Raw genomic sequence first — 20,548 nt, 5'->3', positions numbered from 1 at the left:
CTGGATTGTTTCACTCTTCCTTCATAAATTTGTTTAGCAATTTGATCCTCATTTATTCTCTCTGAAAGAGCACGTTGCCGTAATATACTTATTTTGTTCTAATCATTTATTTTTATATTCACTCTACTTTCATTCTGCATTCATTTATTCTTGACCTTATTTGTGTTACCACATATACTTATATCTTTCTATGAGGATGTATAAATTTTAAAAATTCTTCATCCACATCCCTAACTTTAGAAAACTTCTGCCAAATGACACAAATCAATTTGCTTTATTTTTTCATAATATAGCTGAATTTCAGCCCTTTGAAGTAGGCCAGGTCAAGAAACAAACACTCCAGGGATACTAGGAAAGACATTTTATTGTTGTAAGGTAACAGAATCTTGAAAGGCTGACCAGTTTCTATCTCATCATATGGTAAAGAAAATCAAGGTAGGGTTATTTTGAGTGACTTTATCAGATATGTCTTGACCTCTGGACTGCGTAATAGCTCTTGTTTAAGTCTCAGCTTCTTGGCTCATTCGTTCCTTCCTCAAGGACAACTATAAACTCTTGTATATCACCTCAGCTGTTAGCATCATTCTCAATGGCTACAGACTTCCTCCTGTCTCTTTCACTTGCAAATGGGCCTGGCATCTCAACAAAGTCAATGTATAAATTTGGCAGAGTAGAGTCAGATAGAGGTGGAAAGTTCCTCCCTCTCCTTCCCAGCATCAGAGAACCTAAGTGTCTCCATTCTGGAGCTGTTGATAATAACTACAATTAATAGAGGTATTGTGCAAGAATTTCATTAGGAACTAGAATACAAGAGGTGGAGTATGGACATCTATTGCCGTCTCCCTCTATTTCTCTGATTTGGAATAGCCTTTCCAGTGAATGACATACTCATAAATTTTGCTTTATGTTTAGAATCCAGAATACATTCCACTCCATCTTTTTCTTATCAATTTACCAGGAACAGACAAATCTTAGGTGAAAGCCACACCAGTTCTCCCACAGATGTCCTCTTGCTTTTGGGCATCTGGGGCATGCTTATATGCAATCTTGACCAAATCTAATTGTTTCTTTAAAGGAACTGACAGGGATGAGGAAAGGAGGTGGAGTTCTGGAAGGCAAGATGTATGGTAGCCATAAATTCCATGGAGGAATGTATACTACACTTTATGCAACGTGGAGGTTTTTTTTTAAGCTAGGGAGGAATTTATGACTGGCTGGTATAATCTTTAAGTAGGTCTTCTTTATAATATCTGTATCATGGTTGTCAGTTATAGGTTTATCTGTTCGTTCTTTTTTCTTTGTCATAAAGGAATGTGAAAATAATGACATGTAATACACAGAAGCACAGACATACACACCAGATGCAAAAGCTGTTTAATGAGGTTTTCAAATGCTGTATGTGGTTTTGGAGGAACTGGCATTTAAAGAAGAATATCTTCATCTGCACTAGACATTAAATTAGAAGGTTGTGCAGTGCTAGAACAAAAAGGTGCTTTTAGACAGACATCTAATCTATCCATATTTTAAGATTACTACATTTCATGGGTTGTATATGCAATTTTAAAACAAAATGGAGAGTGATCTTGATAAATGTAATACTATATTATGATATATATATATATATTAATAACGAACAAAATATACATTAGGTGGTGAACAAAGCCTATTTAAGAAAGTTTATTTTTATGCTCACTATATAGTGGAAGTATACAGCTTTTCTGTTTTGCAGCTTTGTAACGACAATTCTATGCTTTCCGTATGTTGTTCTAATACTCGCCTTTATGCCTTAGAATTGTTTATGTTGTCATCTGTTTCTATTTGCTCTGCATCCCTTCCAGCTGGCAGGGTTTATTTGATAACCCTTTGAGACTGCGTGGCCTGGGTTTGATTGGTGGTAACTCTCCATTCTGCGATGAGGTTCCTCTGAAGAAAGGCAAGCTATAGTTGCCTGCCTTTGATTGGCTGCTCCTCTGTTTCCCTCCCCTTCCCAGGCACACACCACCGCAGGGTTTGTTCGGAGACCTGAAACAGCCTCGTAGGCATCCATTCATGAATCTGTGACGTTAGCAGCTTCTGTGTTTGCAGTGGGGTTGCAGGATTGTGTGGGTGGAATTTCCTTTCTGTCTTTTATTGAGCAGGTTTATCTTAGCTAACTCTGCATTAAATGAGGACATGGGGCATAGTTGTATAATGTTCCTGTCATTGTAAGTATACTGATAAAAATCTGTCTTGCTTCAAGGTCTGTGTTTGCAGATGGACCAATATTATGTTTTAATCATTCATTTCAAAAGATAGGATAGATTTGTCTGTCAGTACAATAGAAAAATGTTGGAAGACGTATTAAAGCTAAGGATATTTTTGTATTTGGGCAACTGTCTGTATTTTACTTCTCTGTGGAGCTATTATAGACATATTGAATTTGCAATTTGGCATATTGTGCAGTGATCTTCATCCATTTCTAAAACAGAACAGAATGAATTTTAATAATTAGTTGAAATGCAGGTTATCATGAGAATATTAAGAGAAATAACTGCAATTGATTTCAGAACAGCAGGCTACCCCCCCTCCCATCTCCCTCCTTTCCTTTGTGAGAATGTAATCTGATTGTCTGGTGAAATGGCTTCAGAACCCTTTAATACAGTTTAAAATCTAACATGATTAACAGTTTTAGCAGTATGTTTTGGATGGAGGAAAAAAGCATGCTACGCGGTTTAGTTCTGAGTTACACATTTATTTCTTAAGATGTTTCATTTTTATAAACAAACTGATTTTTAACTATTTTTTGTTAATGGGTAGATTTGTTCATTCACATGCAAGCAGTTCTTTTTAACAGCAGATGTTTTCCATTAAACCGTTTTGCATTAAACGTAAATCTCAGCATGTTGTCAGCTCCCGTTCTAGCATTGTACATATATAATCCCAATCTATTTCTATTTATTTTGGTGGTCAGAATTTGGTGCCCCTTCCGGGAATTGCTTGCAGTAGGAGCTACTGAGGTCAGTAGAAATTCATTGTGAATAATCCCTGAAAAGAAGGGCAGTGCATTGCACCCCTTGAAGAATAAGCTCCAAAGTACTGTAGAGTTACTGTATAGTATAGATCAGGGGTCGGCAACCTCGGCTCTTTTACGACTCGTGGACTTCAACTCCCAGAATTCCTGAGCCAGCTATGCTGGCTCAGGAATTCTGGGAGTTGAAGTCCACGAGTCATAAAAGAGCCGAGGTTGCCGACCCCTGGTATAGATACTGTATAGAAATTGAAGAAGCAATGTCAGATAACTACTTTAAAGGGGATAATTCTATCTTCTCTTTGTCCTTAAGGAGCCACACCAAGTATTTTCCTGCATTTATTGCTCTGATTGGAAATATTAGTAAGACTGATAGTTTGCAGTGTTTGGAGAAATTAGCTTTTCTTCAGGCTGAGGCATGTTCTCCTGAGCACCTGATATTATTATTTATTTCTTCCCTCCCAGTTGATTAATATGCACCTACTCAGCATACTCTGCTGTGAGAAACTAATGTAAAAAGCAATGTTAGTTGTCATAGAATTAATTTAAATTTATGGTTTTGATGAAAAACACATTTAATGTTAAATGTTCATTTTAGGCAAGAGCTAGCTTCTTCAGCTATAATAATAGGGCAGCTGTTATTAAAAAAACAATACTTTTGAAAGTTGATTTATTTTGAAACTTAAACCTGTAAATTGGATCAAATTAATATAATAAATCATTATTTATTAAACTATTTATTACTTAACACAATCCAAGGACTCTCAATAGTTTCTATGATATCAACAATTAATTATAATCCATGGTATATTAAAAAGTCTAAATCATAAATCAAGAATCACCTTAATAAAAAAAATAGGGAAAGAATAAATGTAAGAGTACAAGACGGCAAAAGTCATGAAAACAGCTGAAGTCTTTTAACATTCTTCTAAAAGAGGTAAGGGCAGAATTTTATCTTCCTGGGGACAGTATATGAAGCGTGCCTTATCATAAATAAGTGGTACACTAGCCAAATGCCTCTTTTAAAATATTGGCAGTAATCATAACAAAATTAGCATAGTTTAGTTCATTTTCTAACCTGCTGATAATTGAATGGGTGGAGTATAATAGAAACCCAAGCAAGTTAGAAAATAAATAAAAATAATTACTTATTTTAAAAAATCCTTAATTCTAATTCTTAAATCTGTGGGCAATCCAAAAGATGCATATTCTAAGCATAGTCCTCAGTACCTCACTGTATCACAGTTATTTTTTACATGTTACTTACACTGTGCTGCCTTGCTTCTGAGTTCCTGTTTTATAGGATAGCCACACTGAAGGAAGATAAGAGGCTGCAGTGCCATCCCCGCTCCTTGGAGGAAGTTCAGCTTGCCATGTCCTCACCAGATGTGCTCCCTGTTTGTATGATTCTTGTAATCTGTTCCTTGGTTTTGTTACAGGTGCTGTGGCCACTTTTTGCACTAAGGATGGACTTTCATTTCTTCTAAAGCAGTATATCTGACTATTTGCTCCATACACATGCATACCCACAATACAATGACCAGTTCTCAGGAGCTCCTGAGCTGGTCTTCCTCTACAACGATTATCAATAAGAGTCTCGATGAAGATGAAAGTTTCAGTGGGATGCATGGGGAACGTATACCCTCTGGTGTCCATCCTTCATCTGAAGTCATAGAAGATGGAAGAGAAAGGGGCTTACCTCACAACAATGCATCAGACAATATAAATAGTCCAGTGGCCACAACAGTATTAACCAATGTGAGTGAAGATTCCAGGGACCAATTTGAAAATAGTGTGCTCCAGTTAACTGAACAAGATGATTTAGAAACTACTGTTCATCAGGGCAATAGTAACAATATAAGTGGACAGAACAACCATGGAACTGAAGATATCAAAATTCAATTTAATAGGACAGGAAGTGGAAATGGTGGATTTCTTGAAGGACTTTTTGGCTGTTTAAAGCCAGTATGGAATATTATAGGGAAAGCCTATTCTACTGACTACAAACTACAACAACAAGGTAAACTCTGCAAATAAAACTATCTTTAAAACTATCTTTAAAAAACTTTAAAACTCAGAATTATGAAAAGGAAGTATGTGTCATTTTATATTTATATGTAGTTTTATTGTATACGTTTTATATTTAGACATTTCCAAAAATAGCAGATAATCTTGTCTCTGATACATCTTGTTTTGGTCTAGTTATTCATTATTGGTTTGTCTTTTTTGCTCTCAGTATGCTAATAGTTGTTAGGAATCACTCCATGCAAATAATGGACTCCCCTGGCTTTGACAAGACCATTTTTCTTATTGCTCAGATAAGTTATAATGTAATAATTCATCATATATAAGCTTCTCTAAGTCAAAGCATCTGTTATTGTAGTTAAGATTAAATAGATTAGTGGAACAGAAAGAAACTTTACTCAGAAATTACATTTTCTGCATTTATTTTAAAAAGCTTAATGCACAGTTGGAATAGTATTCATAGCTTTTAAATGAATGGAAACTCTTTATTTCCTGAAGGCTTGAGGACTTTATAATCCCCTCTCCCTGGGAATCAAAGTTAAATTAGAAATCAAGCTTTCGCTGTAATTCGCTGCCTATCTTCATTAAAACGGCTGGGTCTTCTATGTCCTTCTATTGCAGTTGACCAGAGTGACTAAAAAATTCCCTCTTGACATAGATGAAATGAGTGTATAAATTGTACTCATTGTTCTAACTACCCCCCCAAATAAAAATAAAAAATACATTTTGAAGATTTAACTGGATTTCAGTCACAATTGACTTCTCTTTTATTAGTTAGGATAGTCTTCTAATTCGAACTTTGTGATTTGGGTAAAGAAGAGACTTTCCTGATTTCTATCTAATACACCTTGCTGCTGATGGAGGCATAATGCAGATAGGAGGTGTTTTAAAAAAATATTTCTTTGCAGGACTTCAAGACAGTTAAGCAATTCCCCAAACCCATTATATGGAATTAAAACAATCATATTTTAGAATTCCATTACTCATTTATTGTTATGTAGGAAGCAAAATCTTTTCAAGATACATTTTGCATGTTCTTAAAAAGCCTGCAAACTACCAAGATACTAGATGAGTTTTGTTGTTTGTCATTAGGCAGTTACTTGCAATTAAAATAACTGTGCTTATTTATTATCAGATACATGGGAGGTTCCTTTTGAAGAGATATCTGAGCTGCAGTGGTTGGGCAGTGGAGCACAAGGAGCTGTTTTCTTAGGCAAATTTCGAACAGAGGAAGTGGCCATCAAGAAAGTGAGAGAACAGAGTGAAACTGATATCAAACACCTGAGGAAGCTAAAACATCCAAACATCATTGCTTTCAAGTAGGTGACTTATTCTGATTCTAGGGCTACCTTTTCAAACTAATGCTGTAAGTCTTCATACCCTGTTTTCCTGAAAGTAAGGCCTACCCTGAAAATAAGCCCTAGCTTGATTTTGGGGGTGGGCCTAATATAAGCCCTACCCCCAAAATAAGCCCTAGTTGTGGGGTGAGGCACACACTTAAAAATCAAGCGGGGATGGGGGTGGGGTAGTGGATCTTCCCTATGCATCCTGCACCCACTTAACTTGCAGCCAGGCCTCTCCTCACCGGCCCACTTCTTCTGAAGTATCTTGTGCAGCCAGGCCTGCATTCTTCAGTCACAATCTATAGCTTGGTTCTGCAAGAAATTTGCAGCCAAGGAGCAAGCTATGGATTTAATCCATAGCTTGGTAGACGGCTACATAGGCCTTCCGGAAATGTCTGACTGCAAAATGCAGGCCAAAATGCAGCTGCAGAATGAAGCTGCTCCTTTGACCCCAGAAGAAGTGGACCAGCTGGGCGGAGCTGTCGGTGCTGGAGGTGAGTAAGAAACCCCCCAAAAGTAACACCTGGTGCCTCTTTTGGAGGCAAAAAAAAGACCCAGTCTTATTTTCAGGGATACACGGGTATCTGAATTAAAGCCATTCAGAGTACAGTACTGAAGTTTCCTTTATCCTTTGAATTTTAGTTCTTAATGAAAAAGTGTTATCTGGTAATACAGTAGAATTACTACTTTTGTTGTAAGTGGATTTTCTGATGTAGTAAGAAGTAGTTTGTAATAGCATATGCTATTTCTTTTGATTAAAAACAATATTGTTGAAAAGAGCAAGAACAATGAAATCTTTTAGAGAACTATTATAGTTGCTTCCCCATTATTTAAATAATAGTCAATACAAGACTATTACTCATGCAGAAAGGTTTTTGAAATGAAAATGTCCCAACCTTGAAACCTTGACTATTTCAAACTTTAGCAGAAATGTTCTAATGCTGTTCAGACAATTCTTAGTGTTCTGTTCTTTTCAAATATTTGGTACACTTCTAGCCAGGAACAATAATAAATGTCTGTGTTTTGGGGAAATCTTTGGAATTTTCATTATAATGAACTTATTTTTTTTCTATCTTCATCTCATCAAAATGTCACTGCTGAGCATAAAAAAAGCATTTACCATTATGCAGTCAGTACAATTTCATGCACTTCAAGGATGTATGTAATCTGTTCTCGAGGGAAATCATGTACTGTTTACTGTTAAATTTTCTGCATATACTAGGTCTAATTTGACCAAATGGCAAAGAAGCAATAGTAGTTTCTTAGGAAGTGCTTTTGATTATTCTGTAGAAATGTGAATCAGAAACTTATCTTTACTAGTTTCTTTCTTAATTCCCCATTGCTTTGATTTTGATTTTTTAAAACATCTTTTTATCTTAGGGGCGTTTGCACACAGGCACCCTGCTACTGCATAATAATGGAATATTGTGCACATGGACAATTGTACGAAGTGTTGCGAGCAGGTAGAAAGATAACACCTCGTTTGCTTGTAGACTGGTCCACTGGAATTGCTAGCGGAATGAATTATTTACACCTCCATAAAATTATCCACAGAGATCTCAAGTCACCCAAGTGAGTAGACAGAGTTTATGAAATATAAGGAGATAAAGGAAATTGAAATAAGGGTGGAATTACTATGAATCTCTCGTGTCATTTCCTGTGTATTTTATTCTTTTCAGTGTATTAGTTACCCACAACGATAGTGTGAAAATTTCTGATTTTGGTACCTCTAAAGAACTCTGCGATAAGAGTACAAAAATGTCCTTTGCAGGAACAGTTGCTTGGATGGCCCCAGAAGTGATTCGTAATGAACCTGTTTCTGAAAAAGTAGATATATGGCAAGTAATACTATTAAAACTACTCACCTATTTCAGTACTTCCATTAAAAATCATTACTTTATGTTTCCATGTTTTGTGGTTGCTGGCAGATTTTATTTTTTATTAAGCTTTCTTTGTGATAAATATTTTTCTGTACTATGCTTTCTGCAAAATAATTTATCTTACTTTGTTTTTATACCTGTGAATTTTAATTGGCAGATCCTTAGGGCTTTATTGCTTTTATTATATTTGAGTCTGCTTTTATATATTCTAGTGTTGTAACTACTTTGCTGGTTGTCTATGGAGATTCTCAGTCAACCAGGTCATAGTTGTCCGAAGGTACTTTTGAGAAAGGCAACTGGACTTTTGAAGGACAAAAGCAAAACAAAGAAAGTCCAGTTGCCTTTCGAAAAAGTACCTTTGGACAACCATGACCTGGATGACTAAGAATCTCCATAGACAACCAGCAAAGTAGTTACAACACTAGAACATATAAACCCTAACTACTTTGCTGGTTATTGACAATAAATAAAATTTCAGTATTTTCCTACTTTTGATACTGTTTTTCCCTAATTTTATTAGGTCATTTGGAGTGGTTTTGTGGGAGCTTCTCACTGGAGAAATTCCATATAAAGATGTAGACTCTTCAGCCATCATCTGGGGTGTAGGTAGTAATAGTTTGCATCTTCCTGTACCCTCCACTTGTCCAGATGGATTCAAGATCCTTATGAAGCAATCATGGTAAAAATTGTATTTAATTGTTATTGTACTTCCTTGTACTGTACCTTAATATAGATAAAATTGGACATTGGAAGTAAAATGAATTATTAACAGTATAATCTTATCTGTTTGTACATAAATTGCAACAGTATGATTTTAAATCATTTGTTGGCTGGATAAAACTGAGAAGTTTAAAGAATGAGTATTAATATGAATGTCATTGTTCCCACAGATGAAACTCTTTAAAAGAACTTCGAGGCATTGTTTACCTTAAAGAATCTTTTATTTGAGAAACAAAGCATCAGCACTACATAGTTAAAGCCAAAACTGAATTCCTGCTCCCCCCCCGGCACAAAGTAGCAAAGCACAATTCCCTCTTCCAGTTAACAGTCATAAATCACATTCCCCAATTAGCTTGAATCGCGGGCTTTCTCCCCAGCTCTCCAGCCCGCCAAATCTTTATCAGTTCTGGGTGCAATAACATTGATTCCCATGACTAAGTTATTGTTATGACTAACTGGGCTCTCATCCACATCCCCCTCCCAGCATCATCTAACTCTAAAAGTGAAAGAGAAAAGATGGCTGCATTTCCATCTATTGTCAAAGCAAGAACATCTGATGTTAGCAACGTTGACATCTGGCCCCCCCTTACAAAAAGGAAAAATCCTGTAATGTAAACAAAAGTAGAGGTTATGGATTGCCTTTTGGTTTATTAGGGTGTTTCTTATAGAACCTATTAATGAGTCTGTCAGCTTTCACATCGCTAGACTTCACCCAGTTGGTCCAGACAATGAATATCCCTTTCATTGCACTAAGTACTACAATTTCCCCTTAAAGATTCTAGAATCAAGAATACACTTTACTTCATAGTGAGTCTGTCCTGCCACCAGAAGGGCACTGGGTGCCTTCTTAGGGGGAGGTCTTAAAGTGGGACCCCAAAAAGGTTTCATTAGGCTACAGTGGAAAGCAGGGTGAACTTTTCCTAAGAGCCCAGGAAGTTTTAATTCCACTGTAAGCGGGGTACTGATCTTTACAATGGGGAAGGGTCCTAGGTTGGTGTCTGAACCATTGCGACCCCATGGACAATGTTCCTACAGGCCTTCCTGTCCTCTACCATCTTCTGGAGTCCATTTAAGCTCACACTTACTGCTTCAGTGACTCCATCCAGCCACCTCATTCTCTGTCGTCCCCTTCTTCTCTTGCCCTCAACCTTTCCCAGCATTAGGCTCTTCTCCAGTGAGTCCTTCCTTCTCATTAGGTGGCCAAAGTATTTGAGTTTCAACTTCAGGATCTGGCCTTCTAAAGAGCAGTCAGGGTTGATCTCCTCTAGGACTGACCGGTTTGATCTCCTTGCAGTCCAAGGGACTCGCAGGAGTCTTCTCCAGCACCATGGTTCAAAGGCCTCAATTCTTTGGCGTTCAGCCTTTCTTATGGTCCAACTTTCACTGCCATACATTGCAACTGGGAAGACCATAGCCTTGACTATACGCACTTTTGTTGGCAGGGTGATGTCTCTGCTTTTTAGTGTGCTGTCTAGATTTGCCATGGCTTTCCTCCCCAAGAGCATGTGTCTTTTAATTTCTTGGCTACAGTCCCCGTCTGTAGTGATCTTGGAGCCCAGGAAAATAAAATCTGTCACTACCTCCATTTCTTCCCCATCTATTTGCCAGGAATTGAGAGTACCGGATGCCATGGTCTTGGTTTTCTTAATGTTAAGTTTCAACCCAAGTTTTGCACTCTCTTTCTTCACCTGCAACAAGAGGCTCTTTAGTTCCTCTTCACTTTCTGCCATTAGAGTGGTGTCATCTGCATATTTTAGGTTGTTGATATTTCTCCCGGCAATCTTAATTCCAACTTTTGATTCATCTAGCCCTGCCTTTCTCATGATGTGCTCTGCATATAAGTTAAATAGGCAGGGTGACAGTATACAGCCTTGCTGGACTCCTTTCCCAATTTTGAACTAATCAGTGGTTCCGTGTCCAGTTCTCACTGTTGTAATCCACACAATCAAAGGTTTTAGCATAGTCAATGAAGCAGAAGTAGATGTTTTTCTGGAACTCCCTACCTTTCTCCATGATCCAGCGTATGTTGGCAATTTGATCTCCAGTTCCTCTGCCTCTTCGAAATCCTGCCTGTACTTCTGGTAGTTCTCGATCCACATACTGCTGGAGTCTAGCTTGTAGGATTTTAAGCATAACTTTACTAGCATGTGAAATGAGTGCAATGGTGCAATAGTTTGAACATTCTTTGACACTGCCTTCCTTTGGAATTGGAATGTAAACTGATCTTTTCCAATCCTGTGGCCACTGTTGAGTTTTCCAAATTTGCTGGCAGATTGAGTGTACCACTTTTACTGCATCGTCTTTTAAGATTTTGAATAGCTCAGCTGGAATACTGTCAGCTCCACTAGCTTTGTTGTTGCTCAGCTTTTCTAAGGCCCACTTCACTTCACATTCTAGGATGTCTGGCTCGAGGTCAGTGAACACCTCATCGTGGTTATCAGGGACGTTAAGCTTGTTCTTGTATAGTTCTTCTGTGTAATTTTGCCACCTCTTCTTAATCTCTTCTGCCTCTGTTAGGTCCCTGCCATTTTGGTCCTTTATCATGCCCATTTTTGCATGAAACGTTTTAAAATTTTCTTGAAGAGATCTCTGGTCCTCCCTATTCTGTTGTTTTTTTCTATTTGTTTGCACTGTTCATTTAAGAAGGCATTCTTATCTCTTCTAGCTATTCTCTGGAATTCTGCATTCAATTGGGCGTATCTTTCTTTTTCTCCCTTGCCTTTCACTTCCCTCCTTTCCTCAGCTATTTGCAAAGCTTCCTCAGACAGCCATTTTGCTTTCTTGCATTTCTTTTTCTTTGGGATGGTGTTAGTTGCTACCTCTTGTATAATGTTGCGAACCTCCGTCCATAGTTCTTCAGGCACTCTGTCTATCAGATCTAATTCCTTAAATCTATTTGTCACCTCTACTGTATATTCAACAGCGATATGATTTAATTCATACCTGAGTGGCCTAGTGCTTTTCCCTACTTTCTTCAGTTTAAGCCTAAACTTTGCAACGAGAAGCTCCTGGTCTGATCCACAGTCAGCTCCTGGTCTTGTTTTTACTGACTGTATAGAGCTGCTCCATCTTTGGCTGCAGAGCACATAGTCAATCTGATTTCTGTGTTGACCATCTGGTGAGCCGTCTCTTGGGTTGTTGGAAAAGAATGTTTGCTATGACCATCGTATTCTCTTGACAAAATTCTATCAGCCTGTGCCCTGCTTTTTTTTGTACTCCAAGGTCAAACCTGCCTGTTATTCCGGTTATCTTTTGGCTTCCTACTTTAGCATTCCAATCCCCCATGATGATAAGGACATCATTTTTTGGTGTTAGTTCTATAAGGTGCTGTACGGCTTCATAGAACCGGTCAATTTCATCCTCTTCAGCACCGGTGGTTGGGGCATAGACTTGGACTACTGTGATATTGAATGGTTTGCCTTGGATTTGAACTGAGATCATTCTGTCATTTTGGGGATTGAATCCCAGTATTGCTTTTTTATTGACTATGAAGGCTACTCCATTTCTTCTGAGGGATTCTTACCTGCAGTAGTATACCTGATGGTCATCTGAATTAAATTCACCCATTCCTGTCTATTTTAGTTCGCTGATACCTAAGATGTCGATGTTCAGTCTTGTCATCTCTTGTTTGACCACGTCCAGCTTGCCTTGCTTCATGGATCTTACATTCCAGGTTCCTATGGAGAAAAAATCTTTACAGCATCGGACTTTCCTTTTACCACCAGACACATCCACAGCTGAGCGTCCTTTCGGCTTTGTCCCGGTCGCTTCATTCTTTCTGGCGCTACTAGTACTCGTCCTCTGCTCTTCCCCAGTAGCCTATTGGACGTCTTCCGACCTGAGGGGCTCATCTTCCAGCGTCATATCGTTTTGCCTTTTGGTACTGTCCATAGGGTTTTCATGGCAAAGATACTGGAGTGGTTTGCCATTTCCTTCTCCAGTGGATCACCTTTTGTCAGAAATCTCTGCTATGACCTGTCCGTCTTAGGTGGCCCTGCACGGCATAGCTCATAGCTTCATTGAATTATGCAAGCCCCTTCACCACGACAAGGCAGTAATCCATGAAGGGGGGGTCCTAAGTACTTCGGTCCTAACTTTTTACTAGGTAACTTAAGCTGTAAATATTTAGTTGACAGATAAACCTTTTTCCCCAACTTGGAATGTTCTTTGAGGAGCCCTTTTTTATCTGCCTGTTTTTGTATGTCTCGGAAGCCTTTTTTTTAAGCAGTTTTCGTGGTTTTCCAAACTTCTTCCCACCCCCTCACCCATTGATCAAGAGTCTGGGAAGCGGAGGGTGGTTGGGGGTATTCGGGTATCGGGCTGAACTCTTTTCCTGTGGCCACTTTAAAAGGCGTGAAGCCGGTGCTGCTGTGAACAGAGTTATTGTAAGCCACCTCTGCGAAAGGGAGGAGGTCAGTCCAGTTAGTTTGTTGATAATCAACATAGCATCTGAGATACTGCTCCACCATTGAGTTTGCGGATTCAGTCGCCCCATTAGTAGATGGATGAAAAGCAGAAGATCATCCTTGAGTTGAGCCATTTAGTTTAAGAAAACTTCTCCAAAACCTAGCTGTGAACTGTACCTCTCTGTCAGAGATTATTCATTTAGATGCGCCATTCAGTCTGTAGATGTGTTTCAGGAACATTTTGGTTAGTCGTTGGGCAGACAGGAGCCCTTTGCAGGCAATGAAGTTTTGAGAACAGATCTATCACAGTCCAGATAACTGTATTTCCCCTACTTTCAGGTAGATCTACTATAAAATCCATAGCAATTTCTTCCCATGGTTGGGAAGGGTCTGTCACCAGTTGCAATAACCCAGTGGGTTTCCTGGAATTCTTTTCACGGTGGCACATACAGCTCAACTCCGGACATAGTTTTCCATGTCCCATTTCAATCCCGGCCACCAGAATTGACAGTGGATGACGTGTAGTGTTTTTAAATATCGAAAGTGGCCAGCCTGTTTTATGTAATGGCTGTGTTGGAGCACGTTAAGGCGGAGTGTCTCTGGCAAATATAGTTTTCCACCTTTGTAAGCCAACCCGTCCCTGCATGTTAGGGAGGTTTGATTGTCCTTGAAACAATGGTCGGTGAGGAGCTCTTGTTTTATTTTCTTTGCCCCAGGGTCATTGGGATTAGGGGCTCTTGGAGATGGGACTCTGTGCAGTGTGAGCTGAGAAGTGGTTTGTGGATTGGAGATAATTGCCTCACTAACCTCTTCATGCTGGTTTTTGTACTGGGGCAGTCTGGATAGAGCATCAGCTAAGAAATTTTTTCCTCCCGGTATGTATTTTAGGGTGAAGTTAAAATGTTAAAGTACTGCGCCCATCATACTTGTTTTGGGGACAATTTGTGGGGAGTCTTTAGTGTTTCTAGGTTTTTGTGATCAGTCCATACCTCGAAAGGCACCTTACTCCCCTCTAGATAGTGTCACCAGTTTAATAAAGCCTGTCACGCCCCGCGGGCCCGACATTCAGTTGGCCTCCGACGACCAGCGCCGCACCCACGGAACCTTGTCACGGCGAGGCACTCACACCCCTCCTATCTCTCTGACGCACCTGCTCCACGGCGGCCAACTCCTGCGCTTCCTCCATCGCCGAAGCCGCAATGGCATCTCGAACATGCCCGGACGGCTGGGGTGCACGCGCATGCGTAGGACGGCCCTGCCGGGCTCTGTTCGATGCCGGCAGGCTCTGTGGCCATCTCGCTGGGGGACGGGCTCGTTTCCGCCGCGAGGCCTGCATTTGGGACGACGCCAGAGCAGACAGGAGGACGCGACCTCGGCAGGCCTGCTGAGGAGTGCTTCCTGCATCCCTCCCTCTTACACGCGGGATGAGGGACTGTGGCCATTGGACCGGTTGGTGTGACCAAGAACCCGGCGGTGCGGGGGTCCGTGAGGGGTGGGGCGGTGTCTGAGGGTCTGCGTCGGGTGGAGCCTGCCCTGGGGTGGGGCGTAAGGGCGGAACATGATGGTGGTGGGTCGTGGTCTTGGGTGGGGCTTACCGGGACGGTGGAGGGTGCTGGGTGTCAGGGCGAGGGCCGAAAGGTTCTTCCGAGGAGGGACGGGTCTTAAGTAGGGGATGGGCGGGTGTGGGTGTCGTTGGGTGGGGTGTGGGCGTTTGCTTTCGGCGGGTATTTAGCAGTGTTGGCTGCGGGTAGCGGCCAACGCTGACTTTGTTTTCCCTGAAATTGCTGTCTGTTGACAATAAACTTTTCCCTGTGGACTTGGCGCTCGTTCCGGTTGCATTTTTTCCCTGCTCTCCAGACGAGGGCTGAGAGAGCCCAGCGGATTTTGAAAGCCTCCTTTTCCCACACAGCCCACCTCCTCTCGCATTCAGTGATTTTTTTTGAGGTATAGGCACAGGGTTGTAGGATCTCAGTCTGGTTCTTTTGCAGTCATGTTGCTGGCATTGGCTTGAATCACAAAGGTCTTCCCTGGGCAAGGATGTTTTAAGACTGGTTCGAGCATAAATAGTCTTTTTTAAATCTTCAAAAGCAGTTCATAGTTCATGCTACTAGTTGGCCTGGATGCAGTTTTCTTCCCCCTTTGCCTGTTTTTAGTAATTCCGTAAGGGGCAGGGCAATTTCGGCGAAGGAGGGAATGAATTGATGGTAGAAGTTGGCAAATCCCAGAAAGCTCTGGAGCTGTTTGCAAGTCTTTGGGGGTTGCCATTCAGTTACAGCTTTCACTTTGGTTGGGTCCATTTCCAGCCCTTGCTGGAAATTCTGTAGCCAAGATAATCCAGTTGGGTCTGGTGAAACTCCTGTAACTTTCTGAAATTCTCCATCTTTCATCTGCGTAGCTCCTTCAGCACCTTGTGCATTCTTACTTTGTGATTGACGCTCTCCCTCACCATTCTTCTTTTTGGATTCCAGAAGTGGTATAGGGACTGCCTTTAAAACATTGGCATAGAAATCACGTGCCTGTAACACTGTAAGAAGACGATGTCTTGTGCCTGCATACATCACCACCATACCCACTGGAATCTCCCATCTGAACTCCCGTCTTCTTAATTCTTCTGCCAAAAAAGCAAACTCCTTTCTTCTTCTTAAAATCTTTAGAGGGATCTCTTTTAAAATCAAAACTTCTTGCTCTGCAATTGCAAATTTACTATTATATAAAGCTTGAATGACCTCATTTCTAATTGCTCTCTTTGTAAAATAAACCACCACATCTCTAGGTAATTTCCTTTGTCTTGCAATCCATGAATTAACACGAAATATTTTGTCTATATCCACCATAATATCTTCTGCTGAACGCCCCAAAACGCCTTCCAGGGCTTCTGAAACTACTTTTTTCAAATTTTCCTTAGAATCCTCTTTTAAGCCCCTAATTCTCACAGCAAACGCCATTTCATGGTATTGGACCATGGTTAAATCGTCAATCTTATCCATCACAGTTTCAGCATCCGTCATTTTAGCATCTAATCTGATGTTATTTTGACTAAGTTCTTCTACTCTCTCGTCCAAGGGCTCAATGCAAACGGCCATGCCTTGAAATGCAAGTAAAATGTCTGCCCTCATTTCTGTTAGCTTCTCATCCATAAGTTCTGTAAGCTTCTCATCCATGAGTTCAACTAATTGTTGAGATTGCTTTTTCATAGCCTCTTGCAAAACATCCTGCAAATCTTTTACTGTCAAAGCTGGTGCAGGGGGAGGGGGCATTAAAGCCTGTAACGAAGATGCTGCACCGGGGAAGCCCCCACACTTCTAGGAACTTTAGATGATTTGGCAGCCATTTTCACCCACTCAATTCTGTTGTGCATTTTCACTTTTTAAAAATCTCCACAAAGTCCACTGAGTTAAAGATCATATACTTGCTCTGGCATGATTCTCCTGTACAGCTCTGCCTGCATCCAAGTAATCCAAAGTTCACTCTTGCTGGCAGGGATGGTTGCTGCACCCTGCTCTGCTCCAAAGCCCTGGAGCAGAGGTGTCCCGAAGTCCGGAGCAAACTCAGGCTTCAGGGGGGCTCAATCCTTCAACCACCAGAGTTTTAATTCTGGCGGTCTGGGAGAGCTCTACCCCTGCCTGGGCGCTCACCCCCTCCTCTTCTCCCGAGGAGCGGGCTTCCGAGCCGCCAAAACAGCTGATCGGCGCTGTTTTCGGTGGTTCTACGGAAACAACGGGGCTGACAGCCTAAATGGCTGCCGGCGGCGGAGCCTTGCCACCCGGAAGTCTCACATTTGGTTTTACATTCCACAATCTGCACATGGAAATATCCTGGTTGACTTTTTTAATATGAATCTTATTGTATTCTGTTGCTGTCCATTAAGCAATGTCCAGGTGTAAAGTGTACATTTATGTAGCTTGAAGTAAAAATTAGCAATGAAGAAGGAATGCTACAAATATTGAGGTATTACTGTGGCATAGAAAACATAAATATGCTAAAAGAATAAAGGAGATGCAGACTATAGAGTGTTAAAAGAAGAAAGACTAGTTGTCCATTCATAAAAAGACTATATACAGTGAGAAAAGCAGCAAATTTATTGTTTAGTTATTTTAGTTATGGTATATTTAGTTAGAAATCATCCCTTTTGGGTTATTCTAGTAGATATAGAACACGGGTTGGCAACCCGCGCTCCGGAGCCGCATGTGGCTCTTTGAGCCGTCTCCTGCTTCTCCCAGTCGCCCGGTGCGCGTGCACCTCTCCGAACCAGCAGGTCTCCAAACCGCACCTCCGCCCGAACACCAGCAGGTCTCCAAACTGCTGTTCGGGCAGAGGTGCGCGTGCACCTCTCCAAAGGTTTGGAGAGCTGCGCGCGCAGGAGAGGTGTGCGCACACCTCCGCCCGAACAGCGGTTTGGAGACCTGCTGGTGTTTGGGCGGAGGTGCGATTTGGAGACCTGCTGGTGCCGGTTTAGAAAGCTGCCGCGGCCCGCAGCAGCTTTCTAAACCGGCACCAGCAGGTCTCCAAACCGCTGTTCGGGTGGCCGCGCACCTCCGCCCGAACAGACAATGGCGCCGTGTTTGGAAAGCTGCCAGATCCCCAGCAACCTCCAGGTGAAAATCCTCCATTTTCCCTCTCACAGCCCTCCCTTAAAAATTCCGTTCCCGGTGAGGCCCCGAGCTTTTAAAAGCCACTGGGGCCCGGCCGCTGTAGGCGAGGACCAGCTTCCTGGCTCGCTCCCTCTCTTTTCCGCAGGCATTATTTGCTCGAAAGTGTTTAAGTTTATTGCTCAAATTATCTTTCTAATTAGCACTTCGGACCAGGTCCTTCTATTTTTGAGGGAGGGGAGAGGGAGGAGAAACTTATTGTAAAAAAAAAATAGGGGGAAAAGACTCCGCTGGAAGCAATTCCTGCTTTACAAAAGCCACTAGTGCCGAGAACTCCGTTCGGGCGGAGGTGCGCACGCACCTCTCCAAAGGGGAGACCCGTCGCCGCGCAGGTGCCTCCCATGTTTTTTGCGCATGCGCAAAATGTTTTTTGCACATGCGCATGTGTGGACGCACGCGTGCGCACTTTTTGCGGCTCCCACTTTTTTGTTTGTGTGATGGAACCGGTTCTGAGTGGCTCTTTTCCTTTTTCCGGTTGCCGACCCCTGATATAGAAATTAATATCCTTCTGTAAGTTTACCTTCAAAGGAAAAAAATTGGCTAAAGTTAGTTTACTGGATGGTATCTCTTTTGTTTTCTTTAATTTGGCAGGCAAAGCAAGCCACGGAATCGACCTTCTTTTCGACAGACACTTATGCACCTTGACATAGCATCTGCTGATGTTTTGGCTACCCCTCAGGAGACTTATTTCAAGTCTCAGGTAATTCAATAATTACTTTTTTTTACATGTTTTTTTAAATATATATTCAATTTTATTTTCCCATTTCTTCCACAAACAAGTCAACAAATATATTGCCATACATAAAAACCTACACGTACGTTTGGGTGCTGCTCGTCCATTTCCCCTTTCACTGTATCCACCCTCCTTCTCTCTCTTCCCTCTTCTCTACTTTCTTTCTCCCTTTCTCCTTTCTTTCCTACTTCCCTCTTCTTTCTCTCCTCTCCTCTCCTCTCCTCTCCTCTCCTCTCCTCTCCTCTCCTCTCCTCTCCTCTCCTCTTTCCCTCACCACTCCCCCCCGTTTCTCCCCATTTCTCCTCTTTCCCTCCAACCTCTCTCCTCTCCTTTCTTCCCTCCTATTCCTCTTCCGATACAATTCAGGGGAGATGTCCGAGCAGCTCCTCTCCTTGGATTTTCAGTGTCTATATTAGGTATGATAATATCCTTATCTCCTCATTTTTCTTCCATCTAAATTAGTGTTAGCCGTCTTTTAAACATATTCTCTTTTCCACCCACTCGTAAAATTTTCCCCAAATTTCATAATACTCTGACTCTGTCTTATCGTTAATTATCATTGTTAATCTGTTCCTTTCTGCACATTCCATTATTTTCCTGATCACCTCTTCTTCTGGAGGAGCTTTCAGTGCCTTCCAGTTTTGTGCAAACACAATCCTAGCTCCAGTGGTTATATGAATAATCAAATATGTGTTCTCTTTGCTATATTTCTCTGGTAAAATACCCAACAGGAATATTTCTGGTCTTAATTCTATACGTTGTATCATCTTTTCTATCCGTGATTTGATTATGTTCCAATAGGTTTTAGCTTCTGCACACGTCCACCACATATGATAGAAAGAGCCTGGTATTTGATGGCATTTCCAACATTTTATAGATCTGTCCTCAAACATTTTAGCTAGTCTCTCTGGAGACATATGCCATCTGTAGAACATCTTGTACGTATTTTCTTTATACGCTGTCGCCATTGTCAGTTTATAGTTACTTTCCCACAATTGTTGCCATCTATCTAATTCAGTCGTATATCCAAAATTTCTTGACCATTTTATCATTGACTCCTTAACTTGCTCCTCTTCTAATTCCCTATATAATAAGTACCTATACATTTTTTAATCCATTTTTCTTCAGTTCCCGTAAGTACTTCATCTAACTCTGTTCTCCCCAAATTAAAACCATCTATTTTAGCATCTTTTTCATATCTAGATTCTATTTGCATTCTCATGTACCAATCCATCTTTATTCCTTGTTCCTCTAATTGTTGTTTGGTTTTCAGCTTCCCCGTATCTGTTAGTAGGTCTTTATATCTTATAATGTTTCCCATGTTAAACATATTGGGGTGTATTAACACTTCCATAGTTGAGAGCCAATCTGGAATCCTCAAGTAATGCTTCCTCTTTATTTTCTCCCAAACCATCAATAAAGAATTCCTGATATGATGTCTCTAGAAATAGCTGTGTATTCTATTTTTCCCATACCATATGAACGCATGCCATCCCAACTGTAAATCATGTCCCTCTAATGTCAATAATCTAGTATTCCTCAGTAAAATCCATGCTCTCATCCATGACATTACTGCAGCCTGGTAATATACCGTAATTCCCAATTAGGTTAGCTAAATCCACCTCTGAGTCTTGCATCCTGTAACATTTTTAAATTAATCCTTGCCTTTTCCCCCTGCCAAATATATTTCAAAATTATTTTATTTAGCCCCTCAAAATATTTCTTTTCCAATCTTATTGGTATTGTATCTAACTTTCCCATCAATCCTTTTTTTTTTTGTTTTTC

The 20,548-nt window shown here is 40.9% G+C and overlaps 1 protein-coding gene across 3 annotated transcripts in view; it reads left to right on the top strand.

Moving 5' to 3' along the window:
* MAP3K13 (mitogen-activated protein kinase kinase kinase 13) overlaps positions 1-20,548 on the top strand; it is a 52,488-nt gene that overhangs the window by 9,170 nt on the left and 22,770 nt on the right. For 2 of the 3 annotated variants that reach the window (XM_083363372.1, XM_083363374.1), the window contains 6 exons: positions 4,447-5,027; positions 6,168-6,351; positions 7,756-7,947; positions 8,055-8,213; positions 8,776-8,934; positions 18,622-18,730. In XM_083363372.1, coding sequence (XP_083219498.1) covers positions 4,526-5,027; positions 6,168-6,351; positions 7,756-7,947; positions 8,055-8,213; positions 8,776-8,934; positions 18,622-18,730 — 1,305 coding nt within the window. In that variant the 5' untranslated portion in view covers positions 4,447-4,525. Of the gene's footprint in view, positions 1-4,222; positions 5,028-6,167; positions 6,352-7,755; positions 7,948-8,054; positions 8,214-8,775; positions 8,935-18,621; positions 18,731-20,548 lie in introns of those variants that run through there. The other variant, XM_083363373.1, reaches the window with a different exon arrangement.

The sequence above is a fragment of the Vipera ursinii genome (assembly GCF_947247035.1).
Source record: "Vipera ursinii genome assembly, chromosome: 5".
NCBI classification, from domain to species: Eukaryota; Metazoa; Chordata; class Lepidosauria; order Squamata; family Viperidae; genus Vipera; species Vipera ursinii.
This window is presented reverse-complemented; position numbering and strand designations above follow the sequence as displayed.